This window comes from Uloborus diversus, chromosome 6 (genome assembly GCF_026930045.1).
Source record: "Uloborus diversus isolate 005 chromosome 6, Udiv.v.3.1, whole genome shotgun sequence".
Taxonomy (NCBI): domain Eukaryota; kingdom Metazoa; phylum Arthropoda; class Arachnida; order Araneae; family Uloboridae; genus Uloborus; species Uloborus diversus.
The window spans coordinates 13,159,038-13,181,234 of NC_072736.1; the positions used below are offsets into that span (position 1 = coordinate 13,159,038).

At 32.0% G+C, this 22,197-nt stretch overlaps 1 protein-coding gene across 1 annotated transcript in view; it reads left to right on the forward strand.

Annotated features, from left to right (window-relative positions):
* Window positions 1-22,197, forward strand: part of LOC129224220 (calcium-transporting ATPase type 2C member 1-like) — a 71,129-nt gene that overhangs the window by 798 nt on the left and 48,134 nt on the right. The window contains exons 2-6 of the mRNA XM_054858643.1: window positions 212-418; window positions 5,538-5,627; window positions 9,647-9,682; window positions 11,603-11,664; window positions 15,282-15,390. Coding sequence (XP_054714618.1) covers window positions 212-418; window positions 5,538-5,627; window positions 9,647-9,682; window positions 11,603-11,664; window positions 15,282-15,390 — 504 coding nt within the window. The remainder of the gene's footprint in view (window positions 1-211; window positions 419-5,537; window positions 5,628-9,646; window positions 9,683-11,602; window positions 11,665-15,281; window positions 15,391-22,197) is intronic.

Consider the following 22,197-nt stretch of genomic DNA (forward strand, 5'->3'; position numbering starts at 1 on the left):
ACTCGTGACAGTTATTTTTGAATGCCGGATTTTCAATTTAACAAAGCAGATTTGGTCTGAATCACTGCTGTTAATTGAGATTCTACTTTATGTATGATGAATTATATAGAGAATTAATATTTAGGTTAATTATTTTGCCCATATTTTTTAAGCTGTCCTGCTTATAATATAAAATGCTGGAGTTATTGATCATCCAACATTTCAATTTTAGAAGAAACCGAATGACGAGAGAGGAATGCGTTGCTTGCGTACTGAGGAAGCATGCCGCTGTACATATGATGAGGTGGCCACTCTACTTAACACAAATATCCATAATGGATTGTCTTGGCAAGAAGCCAATCGCAGATTGGCTTTGCATGGTCCAAATGAGTTTGAGGTGACACAGGATGAGCCATTATGGAAGAAATACATAGAACAGGTATACAAGAATTGACTTATCTTAAAGTGCTTGTGCAGCTTATTGAAACAAAAATTATTCTTTCGTCTCAAATTATTGTCTGTAATTAGATAGAAAGCTTACTTTTAAGTCAAAACTTTTGGTGTAAATTGTCCATTCTGGAATATGAAATGTTACTTTTGTTAAGTATTAAAATTGTTACTCAAAGAATGGAGTATTTTGAAGAAAATTGAGGTTTGTGCTTCTCATTTAAATTTTTATGTTGGTCTGACAAGCTCGTTCAAACAATGAATAAATGTAATACAGTGAAGCATCCTTTATACTTTTCTCTTTTATACGTTTTTATCTATTATATGTTTTTACTTTCTTCTATACCTAATATATAGAAGAAAGTATTGGATTCGTGCAAATTTTCGAATTTTGACAGATTCGATTGTTTTAAGGTGTGCTGAGTCCATTTCCACCATTTTTGGAAAATGTCTGTCTGTCTGTCTGTGTGTGTGTATGTGTGTGTGTCACGTCTGTGTGTGACCAGTTTTTTGTGGCCGCTCTACAGCAAAAACTACCGCATGAAATCAAACGAAATTTGATACACATATGTGCCCCTATGTGAACTTGTGCCCATTGGTTTTTGGCGCGAATTTCTCCAAGGGGGGTGGAGCAATAGGACGTTTTTTGAGTTACGCGTGCTTGCTATTCCTCAGGAAGTAACTAGCGGTATCAAACAAAATTTGGTCCATATGTTGCCATTAACAGGAACAGGTGCTGATTCAATTTTGGTGTCAATAACTCAAACGGGGGTTGAGCTATAGAACGTTTCTTGTCGTCAATTGTGACTGCTGTATCTCAAGAAATAATGAACGGAATGAAAGAAAAATTTATCGGCAAGTATCCCTTAGTGGGTATAAGCTCTGATTTCATTTTGGTGTCAACAGCTAAAAAGGGGGGGTAGCGCAATCGCCGTTCTTTTTTTCCATTGTGAGTGCCCTATCTCAAGAAGTAATGCTACGTTCTGGTTGAAATTTGAAATATATGTGAATCCATATGTAAACAGACTTTGGTTCAATTTTGACGCCGATCGCTCCAAGAGGTGTTGATTTTTTTTTTTTTTTTTGCGAATAAAAATATTTTTATTAATGCAACAATAAGAAAGATAAATCGTAATAGATTGTCGTCTGCGTATTTCTAGTGATTTTAATTGTATGGAAATGATAGGAAATATTATCTCAATGATTTAAAATTTTTAACTGTTGCCATCTTATGTTTGTTAACAAATAAAATATTTATAATTAATTCCAGCAAGGCTTTTAAAATAACTTTCGATTTTCGCTCTTTGCTTTGCTTTTGCAATAATTCAGACATTGGGATGGTCGTCAAGTTTTTGCATGTGTAATTTTGTTTTTGTTGGGAATATTGCTTCCTCATCAAGCATGGGGAGGGATCAGAAAAAAAAAATATATAGAAGAAAGTTTCATGATGGCCACAACATACTAGTTTGAATTGGTCCCTGCAAAGTCTAACATTAACTTACACCTATTATACTTTTTTTTTATTTACAAGGTTTTTTTCATACAGTCCCTTCAAAAATGTATAAACGGTGCTTCACTGTATATGATTCGAAAATTTGATTTGATATAAAAAGTATGTTGCATAAAATCATGACAGGTTGCAATAATGATTAATTAATACAAATCATGTTTTTGTATATGAATAAATGTCATTGAAGTCTGTCATTACCTTCATGAGGCGAATCCAGAGTTTTTGCGTGGAATGCTAAAAGTTCTTATGCATGCAATCTACTTTTTAAAAATACAAGTTTCTCATCGAAATCAGGTGCATTAATTTTTGTATGTTATAAACTCTTGACACGTTTTCTTAGTCATTATGTTATTATTTTTTACCTCGGCCATATGACTAGCTTTTGGGAGATTGAGATCAAAAGTGACTAAATAAATATACTTGCAAGACAGAATTGAAATTGAGGAAATTGAAAAGGTAAGGGAGACTGGTAATGAATGGGCATATTTTTAGTTTTTATTTTTTGTAATTTTTTCTAATACTTTTTTTAAGCTCAGAATTGGATCTTTAGTTACTTTACTTATGTAGTGACATAAAAAAGTCATATAAGTTGGATTAGAAACTGTCTATTATAAATGATAATAGAGAATAAAATCATAGAAATTTGGCCCATTCATTCCCCACCCATGGGGCTGAATGGGCCATTGAAGGCAATGAATGGGCCACTGAATGAATTCAATGAAAACATGTGGAATTGATATTTAAAAAAAAAACCTCTTAAATAAATAAAAATACAAAAAAAAAATGTTTAACAATTTCATTACAATTGTACTTTTAAATTTTATATATTTTTAATAATTAAAACTTTTATTGCTTTTGGTAAAATTCAATATTAACACTTACAAAGTGTTATTAATAAGTAAGAATTATTATTTAGATTTTCAAACAAACTAATAATTAAAAAAATATACTTAAATATATGCACCAGCCTACAAAAGCAAACAATAGGACATTTTCAAAAAATCATAAAAAATCAACAAAGCAAAAGCACACAATTCTAATCCAACCTATTTATTAAATACTGAATGGAACCACTTATATCAAATCCAAATTGTGAATTACAGATACTGGTCAATAACTGGAAAATTCATCTTAATCGTTTATAATTTCACTTGTGTTTCTAATTCTAATTCATAGCTAATGTTTCTTAGGGTTAAAATGTGCAAATTTTTGAAATTACAATAACCTTTTCTAACAAGACAATAATCTAAATCTCAGACAGCCAGTTATGTTTAATATTAAAGGGAAAATCAGAAAAAAAGGAAGAAAATCTCATATTTTGGTGGCCCATCCATAACCATGATATATACAGTCAACCCTCGTTTATCACGGTTAATTCGTTCCAGACTTTACCGCGATAACTGAATTTCCACGAAGTAGGATTCTGTATTTATAAACCGAATATTTCCTAACTGGAGCGCATTAGCTTACTTAGGGCAATTTAAATAGGTTTTTAAAATAGTTAGACCCCCTTTGACATGAAACAGCACCCTAAGCCACCATTATATTTGCATTAATATATTACACAAAATATGAGAAAATGAGATATATTAGACGTAATAGATATCTTATATGTATTGGGAAATAAAACTACATACACACATGCAGTTCTTACACACTACTACTAATCTATGAAAATAGCTTAACTTGTTCGATGCAGAATTAATTGCCAGTTAGTGATCGCATGTGTCCCCGTTCTTTTTCTGCATTTATCCTCATTAAAGGTATTGCGCATCTAACTTAAAAAGCTGGTACACTGTTGAACACCATTTTCAGTTGTATTTATCCCCTGGTAATTTATACTTTCCAGTTATAGTGTTTAACGGTTTAAATGAAATAGCGATTCCTACACTTTGTTCGGGGATTTTACACCTCCACTTCCTCAACTAGTACAACTACAGCCCCTGAGAAGAGCTTACCTTACTTTGAAGACATACTTTGTTATTCTTTTGTAGGAAAAAGTTTACACAACTGAATAAAAAAGGCTAATTACTATACTTGAAAAAAAAAAAAATGAAAAACTGCGATGTAGTGAAGCTGCGAAAGTCGAAGCGCGAAGTAGCAAGGGACGACTGTCAACCCATTCAGCCCCACCTATGCTTCTGGAATATATTCAGGTCTTTTTAATACATGAAATTCAAACAGCATCAAAATACATCTTAAAATTAGTTTACAGATGAGGAAAGACATGCAATCAAACATATATGCAGTGAAAGAATTGATATTCTTTAGCTAGTATTTATTTTACTGAAAAGGGGGAAAATAACTTTTCAATCAGATTCTTGATCATCCTACTCTAGTGGAAAAATGACTTCTCTCAAACAATTGAAAATTGAACAAATAGCTCCATCTATTAGTGGCATCTAAAATAAGTTTATGCAAATACTTTTTCATATTTTGTTAGTGGCTCATTCATCCCCCTGCCCATAAAATATATTTTATCGAGCAGAAATTTTAAAGTCAAGTTTTTATAACATGTAAAAGTAAATGCACTTTTTGTTATATCTAACTTTTATTCGTGAAGTGTTTTCTACTTAATATTAAATATTTCTTCTTTCAATCTTAACAAAATGTCCATTACATAGTGAATGTATAAGTACAATTTTAGTTTAAATATCTTCATACATATAATTCATTTAGCTTATATGAATATTAACTAACTCTGCATCCATTCATGTTTTTGGAGCTAGTTTTTCTTTCATTGTTCTTAGTAAAATAGTGTGATGTAAAGAAGGCTTTTCATATCAGAATTATTCCCAAATTGAATTAAAGTAAATTCATCTCAAGGTTAGGTTTGCTCTGTTGTGAGGCTTCATCCAGCTAATACTAGGCTCAGGACTCCCCTCTAATTAAATTGTTTTAGTTACATATTGGTATTTCGATTGATCAACTTAAATTGCTTTTTATGCTTAAATTGATCACATAAGGCAATTTTTAGCTTTCAACTAAGGAACAATTAGATTCAAAGATAACAATTTTTAGATTTCACCCGGAAATCTAAAAAAAAAAAAAAAAAAAATTGTGAATTTTCTTGCTCAAAATAAGAATTTTTGTGTGATAAAGTTATTATTATTAGTTATTTCATTAAAACTAATAGCATTTTGCATTGTTGGAAATGAATCCCTATCTCACTGCCAATGCTCTAGAAATTTTGCTGTTCCAGGCAATGTTTACATGTGCCGCCCCCCTTGCCTTAATATTATGTACATATATTTTAAATCATCAAGTATACTCTCATGTATTGCTGCAAAGGAAAAAAAAACTTTAAAACAAATTTGGGCTTTTAATTAAAAAAAATAAATAAATAAAAAACTTTTTTTGTCTCCTTACATTTTTCCATTATCAAATTTGCCACCCCTAAAACCTGCCGCCTTAGGCTGTGGCACAGGTCACTTACCCCAAAAGCCAGTCCTTTTTACTGTTTTAACTTAAAAGTTTAGTTTTGAATATTTTCAACCAAACTTTATCATTATATTTTGTTAAATTCTAGAAAATGAGATAAAGTAATTAGTTTTTTTTTTTTTTGCAATGATATTTCCTGATATAGTTGTTTTTATTTTAGTTTAAGAATCCTCTGATTCTTTTATTACTTGGATCTGCATTGGTTAGTATTTGTATGCAGCAATTTGATGATGCATTTAGTATTACAGCTGTAAGTATAAAAAATATTTCTAAATTATTATTTTCTGCTTGTTCTCTTTATTATAGTCTTAGTAATAAATAATCAAACAATTTGTAAACTTAAATCAAAAACTATTACCAATTAAAAATGATAAAGTTCTCTTTTTTACAAAATAATGAATATGGTGTTGACATGGTTATAATGCTTAAACCCACAAAATAAAATGCAGACACGTGTTTCCAGGCTATAAGGAATGTTTTAGCACTGCAAAAAGATATGAGCTTGAGGAATGTAAATTATACGTGACTAATACAAATAAGTCTTCAAAGCTCAAATATTTTTATGTGGTGAAGGAGTTAAAACAGTACTTCTTAACAGCAAAACATGTGTGCACAGTTCAGGTTGGCGTATTTGTGCGTCATAAGGTTGTTTGTACAATGTTTATTACCACAGTTGTTACATTAGCCCTTGCAATAAGAGTTTGTTGGACCCTTTTATGCAGCTTGCATTTTTAGAATGTGTAGTCACACTGTTTGCACATGCTTAGTGTTTCCTCTGCATTACCAAATAGTTGGTTATACCAAGAATTATGGGAAAAGATAGCTGTTCTCACATTTCCCAATGAGATATTTCATTTAACTTAGCAATTAGCTTGGAGCTGATGAAATGCTTGAGTTCATAGTAATAAAGGTGTAGAAGCATTAATTTTTTTTCTTTATGTGCAAAAAAATTCTTAATAATTTTTTTTAAACAAATGAGATTAAAAATTTTTATATTTAGCATTAAATTTTAATTTTCCCTAACAGTTTTCATTCTTTAAGTACAAGAGTTAAGTTGCTTGCCTTTGTCTCCATATTTTAGTTATTTATTGCATTTTGATGCCAGGAAGAAGTAAATTTGAATACAGTAGGTGATAGAATGTTTAAATAGTAAATGAGGTTATATACTGAAAATCTATATTAGTCGGTGCTGTAGTTTTGAGGAACACTGTCCCCTGTACTTGGTTTACATGGTCCAACTAACTAAAATTAACGCCCTAGGCCCGCAATAATTTGGTGGTCCCCTGAAGACTCGGGCAGAATGCAATGGCCGATTTACAGGTTTGAGGCTCATCGGAATGCATTTTGTGGGCCTGTTTGTCTATCCATGGCTCGACTAGATGGCGCTGACGCTTAACGGGCCTTGACAATTTCTGACTTTTCTGTGTTAAACTGATGCAACAATGATGCTCTTAAGCATCCACCAATCAATATCAATGTTTCGAAGTTTGTTAATTTTTGATTGGCCGTCGCCTATTTTGACTGCAAGAGGCATTGATAGGAAAACGCCTCTTGCTAGACCTTTTTGGATAGACTTGCCATTGGTCAGTAGACTATGCCAAGCCATGCAACGTTAGTTCCAGGTGGTCAAACCTTCGCAGACCGTTTTGGATAGACTAGCTATTGGTCAGTAGACTATGCCAAGTGGTGCAACATTTGTAGACCATTTTGGATAGACTAGCTATTGGTCATTACTCTATGCCAAGTGGTGCAACGTTAGTTCCAGCCCCTGCATCTACCAATCAATGGCAACCTAATGGAAATAGGAGTTCCCTGTAGCGCCCTCTTTGTTGCCATGAGTTTCAGTGATTGTCACGCCCTATAAGAATTAAATGGGGCCATGGTCTATCACAGAACTATGTAAATCATTTATCATGAGTTATTAATCTCCTTTGTGACTCTTTATACTTTTGACATGGTAAATTCACTGCTGGCACAATGAATAAAAGTTCTCTTTTAAGGAAGATTTTTTTTCCCATTAACAATGTCATTACTTTTTTATTGTTATTTTAAAAATACATGTATCTTCCATATAGTTGTAATGCTACGCATAATTCTTTTAAATAATTTGGGGCCCCAGGTCCAGACCTAGTTGACCTGTGCGGTAATTCCTGTTAGCTTGTGCGGCCCTGTTGGTTTATTACTGAAAAAATACTGTAAATTATCTGTAAAACTTCTTTTTTTCTGAAGCAAATTGACTATTTTTTAAATTAAGCTGGCATAAGTTATATGAACTGACTTTTTTTTTAACCTAACAAAATATGTCAACCAGTGGCGTAACTACGTAAAAGTCATGCACAAGTTTGCGACAAAGAAAGTGCGTAGAATGGAAATATGCTAGTGAATGTTCAAAAAAGAAACTAAATGCCCATTTTGTGATCCAAATAGGTATACCTGTATTCATTGGATGTTAAAGCAATTCAAACGTACAGAAATAAATTTACATATATATATTGAAAAACTAATTTTTGGGGAGATTATATGATGTATATGTTATTCTTGATTATTAATTTATATTTACAATAGAAACTCAATAATTCCTTCCAGCTGTTGATTATTGGAGTCAAGTGCGATATGCATGTGTGGTAATAATTTCAACTCTTAATTCAATAATATTTTAATATTTCGACTTTTTTGCACATGCCGGTGCCATTGTTCTGCTTTAATTTTAACATACAGAACTTTTTATTTCAAAATTCAAACTTTTTTCCTAGGTCCTTCCGACTTCGCAATACTGAAAATTCATAGTATATCATGTTATCTTAGTCATGACCAAGTATCCAATTTTTACTGCTGTATTTGAAAATATATTTTTATACAAACTTCAAATTAAAGTTTTAAAATCTACATTAAAATTTAAAAATTCAGAAGTAATTAGACAATGCAACATCACATGTGAATGCAATTTAAAATTATTTATTGTGAAGTATGTGAGTGAAAAGAAATGAAGTGACGATAGAAAAATATGCAATGGTGGGAAGGGGGAGGGTGTGATATCGGGCCCAGAATTAAAATTGGTACCAGGCCCCATTGCTGGTAGCGGGGACCCTGAGTGTATATTGTGTTTTTCAAAGATTCGTCACACAACAACTCTCTATAAAATTGTAAGTACTTTTTTTTTAAAATTACTTTGCTGAGCTGTTAGTTGAAAATTTTCTAAAATGAAACATCAAAAAAATTGTGCTTTGTGAACTTCAATATCAAAAAAATTTCCGAAGCCTCATCTTTGACCACTTTTCCTTTAACAGCCTAAAAATTAATTTGTTGACCACTTTCGATGAAGTTAAGGAAAAAGATGGAACTTTGCCCCGGAAATTTCGAAATTGAAGTTCAAAGAAGGCAATTTAAGGATAGATTATAATCATTCTTAAAACTTCAGTTAAAAAAAAAAATTACAAAGAAAAGGTCCCCAAAACTTTCCATCTTTTAATTATCACCTAAGTTCGCCTAAAAATGTGTTTTTGGAACTTCAGTTTCAAAAAATTTTTGGACAGTCTCCAATTCAGTTTTTTCTCCATAAGTCATCATTGTCGCCTACAATTGTGTTTTTAGGAATCTCATTTCGAATAATTTTAACGAGTAAAAGCCCTCTCTCAAACCCTTCTATCTCCCCATTATTTAATATTAACAAAGATTGTCTTTCGAAAAAATAACGGCGAAAGATCCTGAATCTTCTTTCTACCAAATAAAGTCTAAAATTCTGTTTTTTAAGTTAGAATTTCAGAAGAATTTTTGCAACTCCACCGCAATCCCTATTTCTATGCAAATTATTAATTTTCTCTCAATATTTATAAAAATATATAATGTTTGAAAAAAAAAAGTATGTTAAAAAAAATATTAAAAGTATAGATAATTACGATTTTTAGTAGGGGGGCCCAGATTCATAATTTGCGGGGAGGACCGAAAATTTGAAGTTACACTACTGCTGTCAACCAAGACATCTTCTCTATAAAAAAGAGATCCCTTCCCCCAAATAGCTTTTTCCAAATACACTAATTATGCTAATATTCCTCTGGACCTGCTTTCTTTCACTATAGAGCTTTTTTTTAGATGGTTTTTCAATAAAAACTTTAGTGTTCAGTTCATTTTGAATAAGTGTCAAAGCGAATGAAATTTCTAGGATCTTTGAGTTGTGAAATTTTGTTTATAGTTATATGAAACAGATTAATTGAAAAAAGTATGATGGAAAAAAACTATAGCAATGTAACTAATTTTCTTTTTGTTCAACAGGCTATTGTTATTGTTGTAACTGTTGCATTTGTACAGGTAATTATTATCTTTTTAAATTTGTGTTATTTTTTTTTAAATACTTCCCAAGTTTTTTTTATTATTTTTGTTAAACTTATGTGTAGCAATTTGGAGGGAGGCCTGTAAAAGTCATTTGTGACGGGCCCCAAAATTTCTGTGCACGCCCCTCCTGATATGTGGTTTAGGTTTATGTTAGGTCACTTGGATCTTGAATCATTTGTATGCACAATAAACTAATGTGACTTATACAATAAATATAATCCCTCTCAAAGTAAATATTGGGAAGTAGTTAAAAAAAGAACAAAATGTTAGTCTCTACTTAAAAAAAAAAAAAAAAAAAAAAAAAAAAACTCCACAAAACACTTTTTATTTGAGTAGAAAATGCAATCCAAGCCAGAAACTGGAAATTTGTCAAACGCTTTTCAAAATCAACTGTTCTAATTGCTGCATTAATCTGAAATCCTGATGGAAATCATTTTTTTGAGCATCCCCATTCGACTACCTGTGTTTTATGAAGTTAAGTTAGTTCAAATATATAGTTGCTACATGGGGCAGGAAGTTTAAGAAATCTAGATTAATAACATTTTAGGCTCTTATGCAGTGAAAAGTAACAATTGCTTTTAAGTTTACAGGCACGTTGTCATTCATCAATATGATTATATAAGTGAATAGGCCTACCGAATAACTGAGACAAATCGGCCCACACGTGGCTTTTGAGTCGGAGGGGACAGGGGCGCAACCAGAAAATATTTTTAGGGGGGCATTATTTTTTTTCACAACACTCTATCAGTGTTCTCTCTCTCTGTCTCTTTACATCAATATATATTATTATTATAAATATTATTTAGTAAAATTCCTTAAAAGTAAATCCCCTGGTAACTAAAAATTATTATTAGTTACGATGAACTTGTGTGCGGGCGGCCAAGCAGGCATCTTTTTAGTCTCCCTAGCAGCATAATAACATTTTCACCCGTCATCAATCGGGAGCGTTTCCGAGAAAAAAGAAAGTGGTGGTGAATTTGTTTCCCGAAGTTTTTCTCCTCAGATTTACTGCTTAACCATCAACTGTCACGTGGAAGAAGATACGATCTTGTAGTCACTGACGTTTCAAATGAGTTCCTAACTACAGAAAAAATAAATGCCAAAAAGGAGAGAGGGGGAAGTTTTAAATGACCTCTCGTCGTCCCTGTTTACTTTGAAACCACTTTGTTTTCTCAAAGCGCCTTCATCTTCGTTCGAATAAAAAAAAAGAGTATTTTTGAAAATTGTTCAACTTAGCGTTCTGGGGAGGGGGGGGGAGCACGGCCCTGTGCCCCCCCCCCCTGGTTGTGCCCCTGGGAGGGCACAACAACATCAATTATTTAAATCAAGGTGCATGATGTTTATGAATTAAATATTTGTACCAAATGTAGGAGAAGAGGTCATTGTTTTAAACTATTAAAATCTCGGGGTAACCTGTAAATTAGGAAGAATTGCTACTTCAGTAGTGTTGTGGGTACTTGGAACTGCTTACCGGATGAGGCTGCAATGAGCAAGTGGGTAGAGGGCCGTTGATCTTTATTGGGGACTAATTAATTGACTAGGATCAGCTTAGCTACGCCCAGAGCCTGTTGCTGGTCGTCACATTTGTAATTGTATTTGTATGTTTAAGACTATGTGAAAAACCGTTTGTGTACTACTGAGAAGTGTGATGGCAGGATGCCAATACTTCAAAACATGCAACATTTATTCTACTGTAATACCAGGGTTTAAAAATTCCAAAACCCAATTGCCAAGTTAAACTTGTTTTTCTGTTATGAACATTTTAAAGGAATGTATGCTAGTCAAATTAGTTAATTTGAATGTTGCAAGTGAGAAATTCTGTGTTAAAGAATTATTCATAATTATAATATTATTTTATGTATTTGTTTTTAAATTAAAATTTAGTGTCCATTTTAGGAATATAGATCAGAAAAATCACTTGAAGAACTTAATAAATTAGTACCTCCCACCTGTACATGGTAAGTGTCCATTTTCCCTCCGATGACGTATTTCTAAATCTGTTGACAAATGTAACTTCAACTAAACATTTTATGTCTAATTAAATAATGTTGTATGATGTTCTTAATGCAATATGTGTATTTATTTGTTATTTTTCTTTTTTTGTTTTGTATGTTTAAGTTCCAACATTGTCTACTTTCATGCCTCATATTAGAATTTTACTAATGCTACTGACCCTGCTTAAGTTTACTGTAGAATTATTGTGACCTATTTTAATCTTGTTTAGTATCTATTCGGAACTCCAGCGCTCGAATACGCTACCTTGCGGTGATTTATAAAACTGCGTCTGCACCTAAAACATTGCCACGTTGCGCATCACGTGTGTCTGTTGACGTAAACGCGGTCAGTTTGTTCTGAGTAACGCATTCAACATGTCTAAGAACGCCTTCAACAACAGAAATTAATTCGTCCCTTAGTAGTATTCTCGAGCTTCTCAAAATAATGTTAGTTTTCCTTATTTCTTTCAAAAAAGAATTAAATGGTGGAAGCGTAAACAAGAAAACTGTGGATTAACAAAATTGGATAACGTTATACCAGGTAAAATTTTTTATTGTTTTGTATGAATTTGTAAGAATATGGGGGGTTTTTTAATCTTAAATTAATTAAACTTACCATATTTTACAGCAGCATTTAGTTGGAATGGACAGTATGCAAAATATTTTCTTGAATATATTATCGTAGAACAAAATGAATAACAGAGAAAGAATTTACTTTATTCCTTTTATTCTCAGCTGAAAGGTTTCGCCAAATTTGTTTAGGGTTATTAATTTTTAGTATTGTGCGAGCAAAGTAGCCTTGGCGAGATTTCGCGTTTTTAGTTAAACCATTTTTAATTTTTATCATGAGTGGAATAAAATGGTAGTAAGATTACAGAATTCGATAAGTGAAAGGAAATAATGGTCAATCAACTGAAAAGAAAACTACCACCATATATCCGTGAGAATTTTGTTGATGATTTGCATAACATGACACAATTAAATCGTAACTCAGAAATTAGAAAAATCGAAACAGAAAATTTTTAAATGAACCGATTCGGGAATTCGAGAGAAATAACTCAACTACAAATGGAAAAAAAAATAAGCGCTAGCCAAGCAAGGCAAAAAAGTATCATCTTCTTTCGATAACAATTTGTAATGTCACATTGAATTTTCTAGCATTAATTGTTATTCTTGTCAGGCCACAATTATTATTTAGTTTTATCAAGAATTGATAAATATCGAATTCAACATCGTGGAAATAGCTGCTTAGAACTACGAACTACGTAGTTTGCATGAATCTTTGACGTTTAGTAATGCTTCTTGAATTCTCATTTCTTTCTACGTGGGCCAGAATATCCACAAGACTTTGAAAATTAATTTAAAAAGAATAAAGCGAAAAAATCATACGTACGAACAAAAATCACAACACTTTTAGCATTTTCTTCGTTACCATGTGCGTTTGTTGTAGTTTTCAATTCCGCCATTAGACAGTGACTTCAGTGCCCCCTATAGTTCGTTGGAGTTGCGAATTTCCCATTTCTCTCTTGTTAAATTTAACCTGCAAGATTTTTATTTTCGTAACCATTCCATTAGTTCTAGATGCATACACCCAAACCTGTTTTTATGCGATGGATAGGGACCGCATAAAAAAAAATTGTTCGAAATTTCACAACTAGCTATGAAAAGGTGTTTCTGCAACACAGTTAAAAAATATTTTTTCTATGCTTTGGATAGGGACACCATAGAAAAAGTATCATGTCCAAAATAACCCAAAAACTTATGCAATAACTAGGAAGTTCTTTAAACGAAATCAAAATAAACAAAGTGATGATAATTTTGCCTAATAGTCAAACAAAATTTCCCGAATAAGGAAATTTTTGGATGCTCACTGTGACCTCCCATCGGGATACCTTGTCGTCACTTGAAAATACTACCTCGCACTCGTTTAAAAAAACAAATTCGTCAGTTGAATCCTAATTTGACTAAAATTTTCATATATTGCACAAACAAATTCGCACAAAATATGACCACACAAAAACAGGTTTGAATGTACTTGGAATTGCAGAAATGGTCATAACAAGGTGCAGAGTTAAGATATTAAAAGTTTGAAACAGAAAAGAAATGTTGTGAATAAAAGAATATGAAATCTAACTTTTATACAGACTCTAGGTCCTCTAACATATATTTTGGTAAAATTTCTTGAAAAATAATGCCAACATAAAAAGTTGGAAACATATGAGACCAAAACTGAAGGAGATATTGGAATTCAAAATTTTGAGGGACTGTGCAGCAGTGGCAGCTGAGATTTCAACTTATCTTCAGAAGAATGATAGGTCATCGAAGTAAAAAAACAAAATATTATTTTTTTCATTGCTATTAAAAAATAAATGCAAATGTTATGCTGTGATAGATAAAAACATACCACAAAAGTTTTTACAATTTGTGAATACACACTCTACGCATACATATAATTTAAAGCCTTTGTTAGCCACTATATTTTCCTCCCAAAAGTGTTATTGACTATGAGTGTAAAGTGGTGTAAGTCACAAAATGCTGTAGTCTCGCTGGGAGTATTTGTCATACTAATGTCAAACTTTTTGGGTTGGAACTATTTTGCAATGGAGTATTTTCCCTAAATTTGTCAGAATAATAAATTAGAATTCGTATTTATTTACTAACTGGAAAATCTCCCGTCAAGGTATGAGGATGAAAATTGCTTCTACATTTGAACGAAGCAATTGCCTGTTTGATATTTTGATAGTTGAAATTTTAACCCTAACTTTAGTGGATTACCTTAAACTCCAGTAGATAGCATTCATTGTTAACCCTTTTTTTGTTTTTTCGTCTTCCTAAAATAAGTCCTATCAGTAAAACAGTTAAGTTACCGGATCCAGTTCGACTATGTCAAAATAAAGCATTTCCCTGCATGTCAACATTGCCAGAAAATATTGTCAAATTTTTCGCGAGTTTCATTGTTGGTGACGTCAGAAACGTTACTCGATCAGTGAATTGTCTATTATGTATATGAGGATTTTCTTTTTTGCTTCAGACTTTCAATATCTTAACTCTGCACCTAATTTTGATCATTTTTGCAATTGGAGGTATGAATCTAGGACTAACAGTTGTAAAAATAGAGGTCTTGCAGGGGAAATGGGGATGCACCGTGTAATTTTCATTTTAACTTGTATGTCTACCCAAATTTTATGTTGTATTTCATACCATACTATCATCTTACTAAACCCATACTTAACTTTTGAAAATGATTTTAAAAGGCGAACCACAAAATTTTGAGTGGTCAGAAGATTATCCAACATCCTTATTCAGTTAATGTGTGGTCTATCCCTAACTTGATATTTTCTTTTGCTGACGCATCTCTCTCAAAGGTAAAAGAAGGACAGAAGTCTTGATGCTAAACCCCAAAACATTTTTTTCTAAACTATTTTCAATTTATTTTGATATGATTCTAAGTGCCAAATATAAGTAGAAAATGAGACTTGGTTTTTGTTTAAAATTACCCTACGTCATAATTTAAAAATGGATCTGTATCTATCTATTTTCCCATTGTATTTTAATATTAACTTTCAATGGTTCTTTTCTAGCCTTAGGGAAGGACGTAAAGAAAATTTTCTAGCAAAGAATCTAGTGCCTGGAGACGTAGTATTGCTTGGTATTGGTGATAGAGTACCTGCTGATCTCAGACTCTTTGAGGTACCGTTATATTCTTTGTATACTTTTCTGGTGCTATTATTTACTCATAGGTTCATGAATAGTAGCATAGTAGCTAAAATTTTTTTTTTCTTTTTTTGCCTTTCCCGCAAAGAAATTTTTTGGTACCCAACTATGACTGTGTTGTGCAACTAACAGGGTTCGTACGCTCCGGGAATTCCGGGAAAACCGGGAATTGTCAGGGAAAATGACACTGCCAAAAATGTTAGGGAAAAGTCAGGGAGTTTTCAAATTTTGTCCTCCAAAATTTTTTTTCCATTTTTTTCCCAAGGAATTAAGTACTATGAGATCTAGTCTTCGTTTTTATTGTGATTTCACGAAAAAAATTGTAAATTTTTATCTAAACCGACGCTGGCACTTAAAAACTGCAGTCGAAAAATGGACGTTTTTATTTCACAACGAAAAATGCGCCAAAAGAGCGAAGATTTTCTTACATGGAGTCAGTGAGGGGAACGCATTTCTTTCTACTGCCTTAAGTTTTAGATGGGTTGCCACAACATTCTGTTCGGTTCAGGGTTCGTACGCTCCGGGAAAACTTGGAATTATCAGGGAAAATGACTTAATCAAAAATGTCAAGGAATTTTCCAAATGTGCCCCCAAAATTTTTCTTTTCCCAATTTTTTTCCCAGGGAATTTCGTTTTATAAGATCTAATCTTCATTTTTATCGATGTATTTAAAAAAAATTGTAACAATTTTAAAGCAATGAAAAAAGTGGCGACCCAAAAAAATCTTCAGCAGCCGCCATTTTTGGCTCTCAGTAGTTCCCAAGGGAAAAAAAATCAGGTGAACAGCAATTATGCACAAACTCAACAGGAGAGAAGACAATTTACTGCTTCGGAAGCACAACCTGTAGATGGGAGGGTCGATCGGGGAAAATGTTTTTTTTTTTTTTTTTTTTTTTTTTTTTTGTTGATCGGAAAATCATTTCAGCTACGTGTTAAACGTAGTCGCCATCTTTGGTCATTCACAAGATGGAAGTAGATACGATCCAAAAATGCCTAAGTTTCTAAAAACAAAGCAGAATTGGATGTTTTCTTTAATTGAAAACTGATGAAAACAACAAAAAATGGTCTGCAAATTGTTTTTGTATTATTATTTGAAATAATTTTCTTGAGAAATGAAAAATTTTGTTCTTAAAACTTAATCTTATCCTCACTGCCTCGGACGCAAATGTGATAAAAACTTTTCAATGAATTGTAGTATCATGAAGATTTATTATTTTTTAACTGTCTTCATGCAACAAATTAAAAAAAAGTTATTTCTTATTTTTGGGCATAGCCGCCATATTTGGTCATTCCCAAGATGGAAGTACACAAGCCTTTTTCAAGTGCCTAAGTTCCCGAAAACGGCATTGGATGTTAATTGCAATGCAAACTATTGAAAACAACACAAATTGTGCCCTTTTTTTCCGGATAATTTGTAATTATTTTCTGGAAAAATGCAAAATTTAATCTTCATAACATTTTTTTTTTGTTTTAATTGATTTAGACTCTTATGTGCTAAATACTGACTATTTTGCTTTTATTGTAGTTTTTTAAGGATTATTAATTATTTATTACTACTTTTATACTACAAATCCAAAAATCTACTTATTATTTTAAATTTTTCACTTTGTCGCCATATTTGATCGTTTGCACAATGGAAGTAGACTTAAACTTCCAGAAACAGAATTGGACGTTTATATCAATGTGTAATATTGAAAATAACATTAAATGTGCAAAAAGTTATGAATTTTTGAAAATTAACTATTACTTTCTGGAAAAGAAAGTTTGAAATTTTAATGTAAGCGTCCTTTAATATGTGAAAAAAAAAAAAAAAAGATTATTGGCATTGGCCTATGATTGGCGGATGTTGATTTTTGTTACTATGCATTACATGGTACGCCGATTGATGCAACAAGTTAATCATATTTATACTGAAATTTAGCTTTGCATTTTGCTCAATATGTTTCGTTTAACCTACTTATAAGAAAATAAAATGTATTGTAAACCAAAAGCGGATGCTAAAAGGTTGCTGCAGGACTACAGCAAAATGCTATAATATTACGCGTGACATCAAAGAAACGCTAAAATAAGTTGAAAGTACTCTGTTTTCAACAAATAGTAAACAAATTAAAACAATTTTGAACAAAATGTTTAAAAAAAACTTAAAATTTTGACAGAGAAAACAAACGAAAAAAAACAATTTTTTTTTTAAATCTAAGGGGAGAAGTTTCAGTTCTTCTGCATCGCTACTTTAAACAATTTTAATTATTTTGAAAATATTACTATTTAAACTTAAATTTTGAATGAAGCGAGTAACCTGGAATTTTCTAAAAAACAACCTGGAAAACCTGGAAAAGTCAGGGAACTTTTTTTAACCAAAAGTGTATGAACCCTGAACTAATTAGTTACTGTAAATGCACTTATTTTTGGAGAGCAATAATAAGTGTTCGTAAAAGGAAGATATCTTTGATTTTGTGAATTTTTTATGGACAAAACCAAAATTTAAAAAATCTGCAAAATGTGTAAAAAATATTTCATCAGGCTCAAATTTTCATGATTACCTCAAGTTCACTTAGTTTTTGGAAAATAAATCTGGTTAATTTAAAATTATTACTATTATTATTATTTTTGTAATTACAGAGATGATTATGTTCTGGTTATTCACCGGAATTTTGGCATTTTTTTGTGTGTAAATTCTAGAAATCCAGTATCATTGCATAGGCGGATTTACGGGGGTGCCAGGGGGTGCGCTGCACCCCCAACAATTTTGGTTTTATTTTCAAAGAAAATTTAAATGAAATATAAATTTCTCCTCAAGAATTTTGTAAAACAACTTATATTTTTCGACAGCTAAATGGAAGTTAATTTACTTGAAAGCAAACCCAAAAATACAATAATAGGCAGCTTATTGTGTGACCCGGTCACCACACATCGCCAGTGCGAGAGAAATTGTGCTGCATGAATTGAAAAGAAGTATTTCTCCATTTAAAAAAGGAAGATGATAAATAATTACATAAATCAAATAAAAACATTCCTTTAATTATTTTTCAGCTCTGTATTATATAATAACATTATACTCTGTAATCGGATATGTATTGGTATAACATTACAATTTCCTTTTTCTTTGAAACAACCATGACTAATAAAGTCAAAAAATATATCTATTGTGATATACTTCCTCAAAAGCAATACAATGTCCTTACACATCATTCCAGTAAACAGTACAATAAAATCACTCTAAAATCAACTGAAAACCAACATTTGCATTGTAAAATTTCAAAATTTTCTGAAAGGGGCGGGGCAGTGCTATCACTGAGTTCCACTACTGAAATTCGTTGCTTTTGTTGCCTTTAATATGAGTAATAGTCTCCAAAATAGTTAACAGATACAGAAAATAATTTCTAAAATAGTCTCCTATTAAAAAAAATAGCATTATTTTAATGCCAAGAAGTGGGACAGACCTAAGTGGGGTAAATTTTCTCCAAACAACCTTTAAAAAGGGAAATTTAAAAAAATATTTTGCAAATTTTAGTCCAACTCGAATAAACACTAGAGAGAGAGAAACCAGCACTGACAGATTCTAGTATATTTTTCTCACTGTCTGACTGTTAATTAAAGTCAACAGTAAAATACTGACTGTATGAAAAGAGCTCGAATTCGTCGAAGCGTCACATTCATATTTCAGGTCGAAAGAAAATTAGCTCTCGTTTAAAAAAAAAAATGAATGTATAGTACGAATAAAAGAAATTAAAAACCAAAAAACAGTAAAAAAAGAGAAATGGTTGAGAAATAGAAATTGCGATTGCAAAAACTAATCCTTTACAAAAATCGCACTCACAAAAACGATACCGTTACGAAAATTGCGGTCTTTTACGATCGCGACGAAACTTTACGAAACTTAATTTATTCAAAAATATAAACTTCACATTTTTTCTGGTCGTGAATGTTTTATTGCATTTCATTTTCCCACTTTTTAAAACAATTGTTTTCAAAAATTAAATGCGGTAAAACTTTTCCTTTTTTTTCGTGGTAACTAGGGGGTAAACTTAAAATTGATTTTTTAATTTTTTAAACTTTTTTTTCATCTAGGAGAAAAAAAAAAACGAACTTTTTTACGAATTTTAGTTACACTTACTAAAATAGTTGCTGTATTTTACAACTGATTACAAAATACTCGCTTTAGTCATCAAAATAGTCGCCTTTGCCTTCAAAATAGCAGCTTTAGTCGCCATTTGAAGTACTGTATCCCCCCCTCCCCTGTATTGCAATGGCGTAGCTACAGTTTCTGTCGCCAGGGGCGGTTCCTCTATTTGCCACCTTTTCATTGAGACGTATCTAATACATTAAAGCATTGAAAATTACCGCTCAAAATAGAAAACTTCATTTAAGGTAGTAAAGGGAAACTAATTTAATCCATATTCTGCCTACAAAAATGAAGGGGGCGGGATCAGGCGCCTATCTCGAAGAAATATTCTGAATTTATGTCAAAAATTGCAGTTAAAAGTAACTTTTGGGGAAATGGGGTTCTCTACCGAATCTTTATCAAAACTGAAGTCAGTTTAACCTTTGGTGACGATAGAGAGTCAGCTTTTATACCGTAACAAAGTTCCAATAATTTGTTTTCCCTGCATTAATTCAGCACTGGCAAAGAAACAACTTTTACAGAATTATATTTGATATTTATATACAGAAACATATGTTATATTTCAGAAATATATTTAATATTACATATTTTAATATTTTCCGAAATTTAAGTTTTAAAAATACAATTTAAGTGTTGAATTACAATTTAAGGACTTACAATTTAAAGAGATTAAGTGAATGAGAAAGGTTCAAGTGTGCTCACGACGGAAATATTTCAACTTTGAACACTGAAATGATCGTTCAGTCATACCAAAATCTTACATTTCAAAGGGTTTTTTTTTCTCTCTTTTGCCTCCAGTATTAGACTTAAAGTATGATTCCCTTATTTGATTTTTTTTCACACCAAAAGTGCTGAATCGCCGCCCCGGACGGACCACCCTCTCCGCCCCTCCCTAGCTACGCCACTGCTATAATGTTGCACCCCCAGGATTCACAGCCTAAATCCGCCTATGTATCATTGATTACATTTTTATCTTCCTACTTTTGAAATAAAATATTTTTTCCACTATTTTTTTAGTTTCTTCCAAATTTTTGACAGTTATGGTGGTAGTTTTTAACAATAGTAGACTCTTTATTTTTATGAAATCTTAGATTAAAAAGTTCAAATTGCAAAATCGCTGGTTTATTATCATTATTATTATTATTTTTTGTTTTGATAATGTCATTAGTTTATAATTTCTATTGTATTCCTGTTAAAATAGAATGTTTTACTTAATTACAGTCAATTCGCGATAACTCGAATAGTACTATAACTCGAAGTTTTTATCAAGTCCTGATCCCTTCGTCTTTAATTCCATGCTAATTATTCTCAATATCTCAAAGTTAACGTCCTTTAACTCAAAGTTTTTTCAAAGATGACTCGAAATTTATTTCGGAAGAATGGAAAAAAAAGAAATGCAGAAAGAAACAAGTGACTATGAGAGAAAAATTGATTCACCTTCATTTGCAGTTACCTCTAAAGCAAGGAGAACACGTGTTGTCATAAAGGAGTTACACGTGCGTAATTGAGTGTAGCTTGTTTTCTTTTGTTATACTGTACTGTTTACACTTAGACATGTTGCTGAACTACGAAACTGCTTTTAAGCTGTCAAGTTGTCAACTCAATTGATTGTACCTTTATTCAAAGGCTGACCTAAGTCAAGATGCGTTTCCCTTAATTCTTTAGTTCGATCAATTACTGATAAGTTCCCGAGAGAGAGAGAAAGATTTGTCTTTACTATTAAAGACGTCTAAGCCAAAGCTAAAAACCTTACATTAAGAAAGTAAAGTAAATCTTATTTATGATATTGAAAGGAATCCAACAATCAAAGAGAAAGATTCTTCAAAAGCGGCAAAGACCATATAGCTTCGCATAAGACTGGACACTCCGGTAGAAATCAATGCTTTCGCGTTTTCTCCCACTTCAATGAAAGTCGTTGAGCACATAAAAAAAACTTCACAGGCGTGTTGGCGATTGAATTTTGGAGGAAAAAATGTTTTATACTGTGTGCAGCGATTAATCGCCAAGTTCAGCCACTGCGCGTCGTGCGCCGTGTGCCGTGTTTGAATCAGTTCTCCCCTCCCTCTGGCGAAGGGTGGTAATTATATGGGCATTTAAGCCTCAGAGAGGGTCATTAAGAAAAAATGAAAGCAAATAAATAAGCAAAAGGAACACAGAAGTGTGTTGTATCAATAACAGACTGTTTACGAAGATGCAAAGATCTTTCTCATTTCTTTTTTTGCTGTTTTATTTACTTTTATTTTCCTTTTTTACTGCCTATTTATTTCTATTTAATTCATTGACTTTGTATTTATTTACTTTGTGAAGCGAATGCAGAGATGTATTTTCATTTTTGTCACAATTTTTTAACTTATAAATTTTATAATTTCTCTATTCACATTATAATTTTTATTTTTTTCATGTCAACAAATCTTGTATTACATTACAATTAAGTTCAAGATGTCAAACTAGCAGAAAGAAAAAGATGAAAATATAATGTATTTAAGTTAAGGAAAAAGTGTTTGAACACAACGTGGGCTTATAATCTGCGGACGGTTAGAAAAGGGTTATGATCCCCATGACTCTCCCCTCGTATCCCCCTGTTTAATACCGAATATTGATCGCGTCAGGGCCGGATTTAGAAGAGGGAAGGCGGGGCAACTGCCCCGGGGCCTCCACAG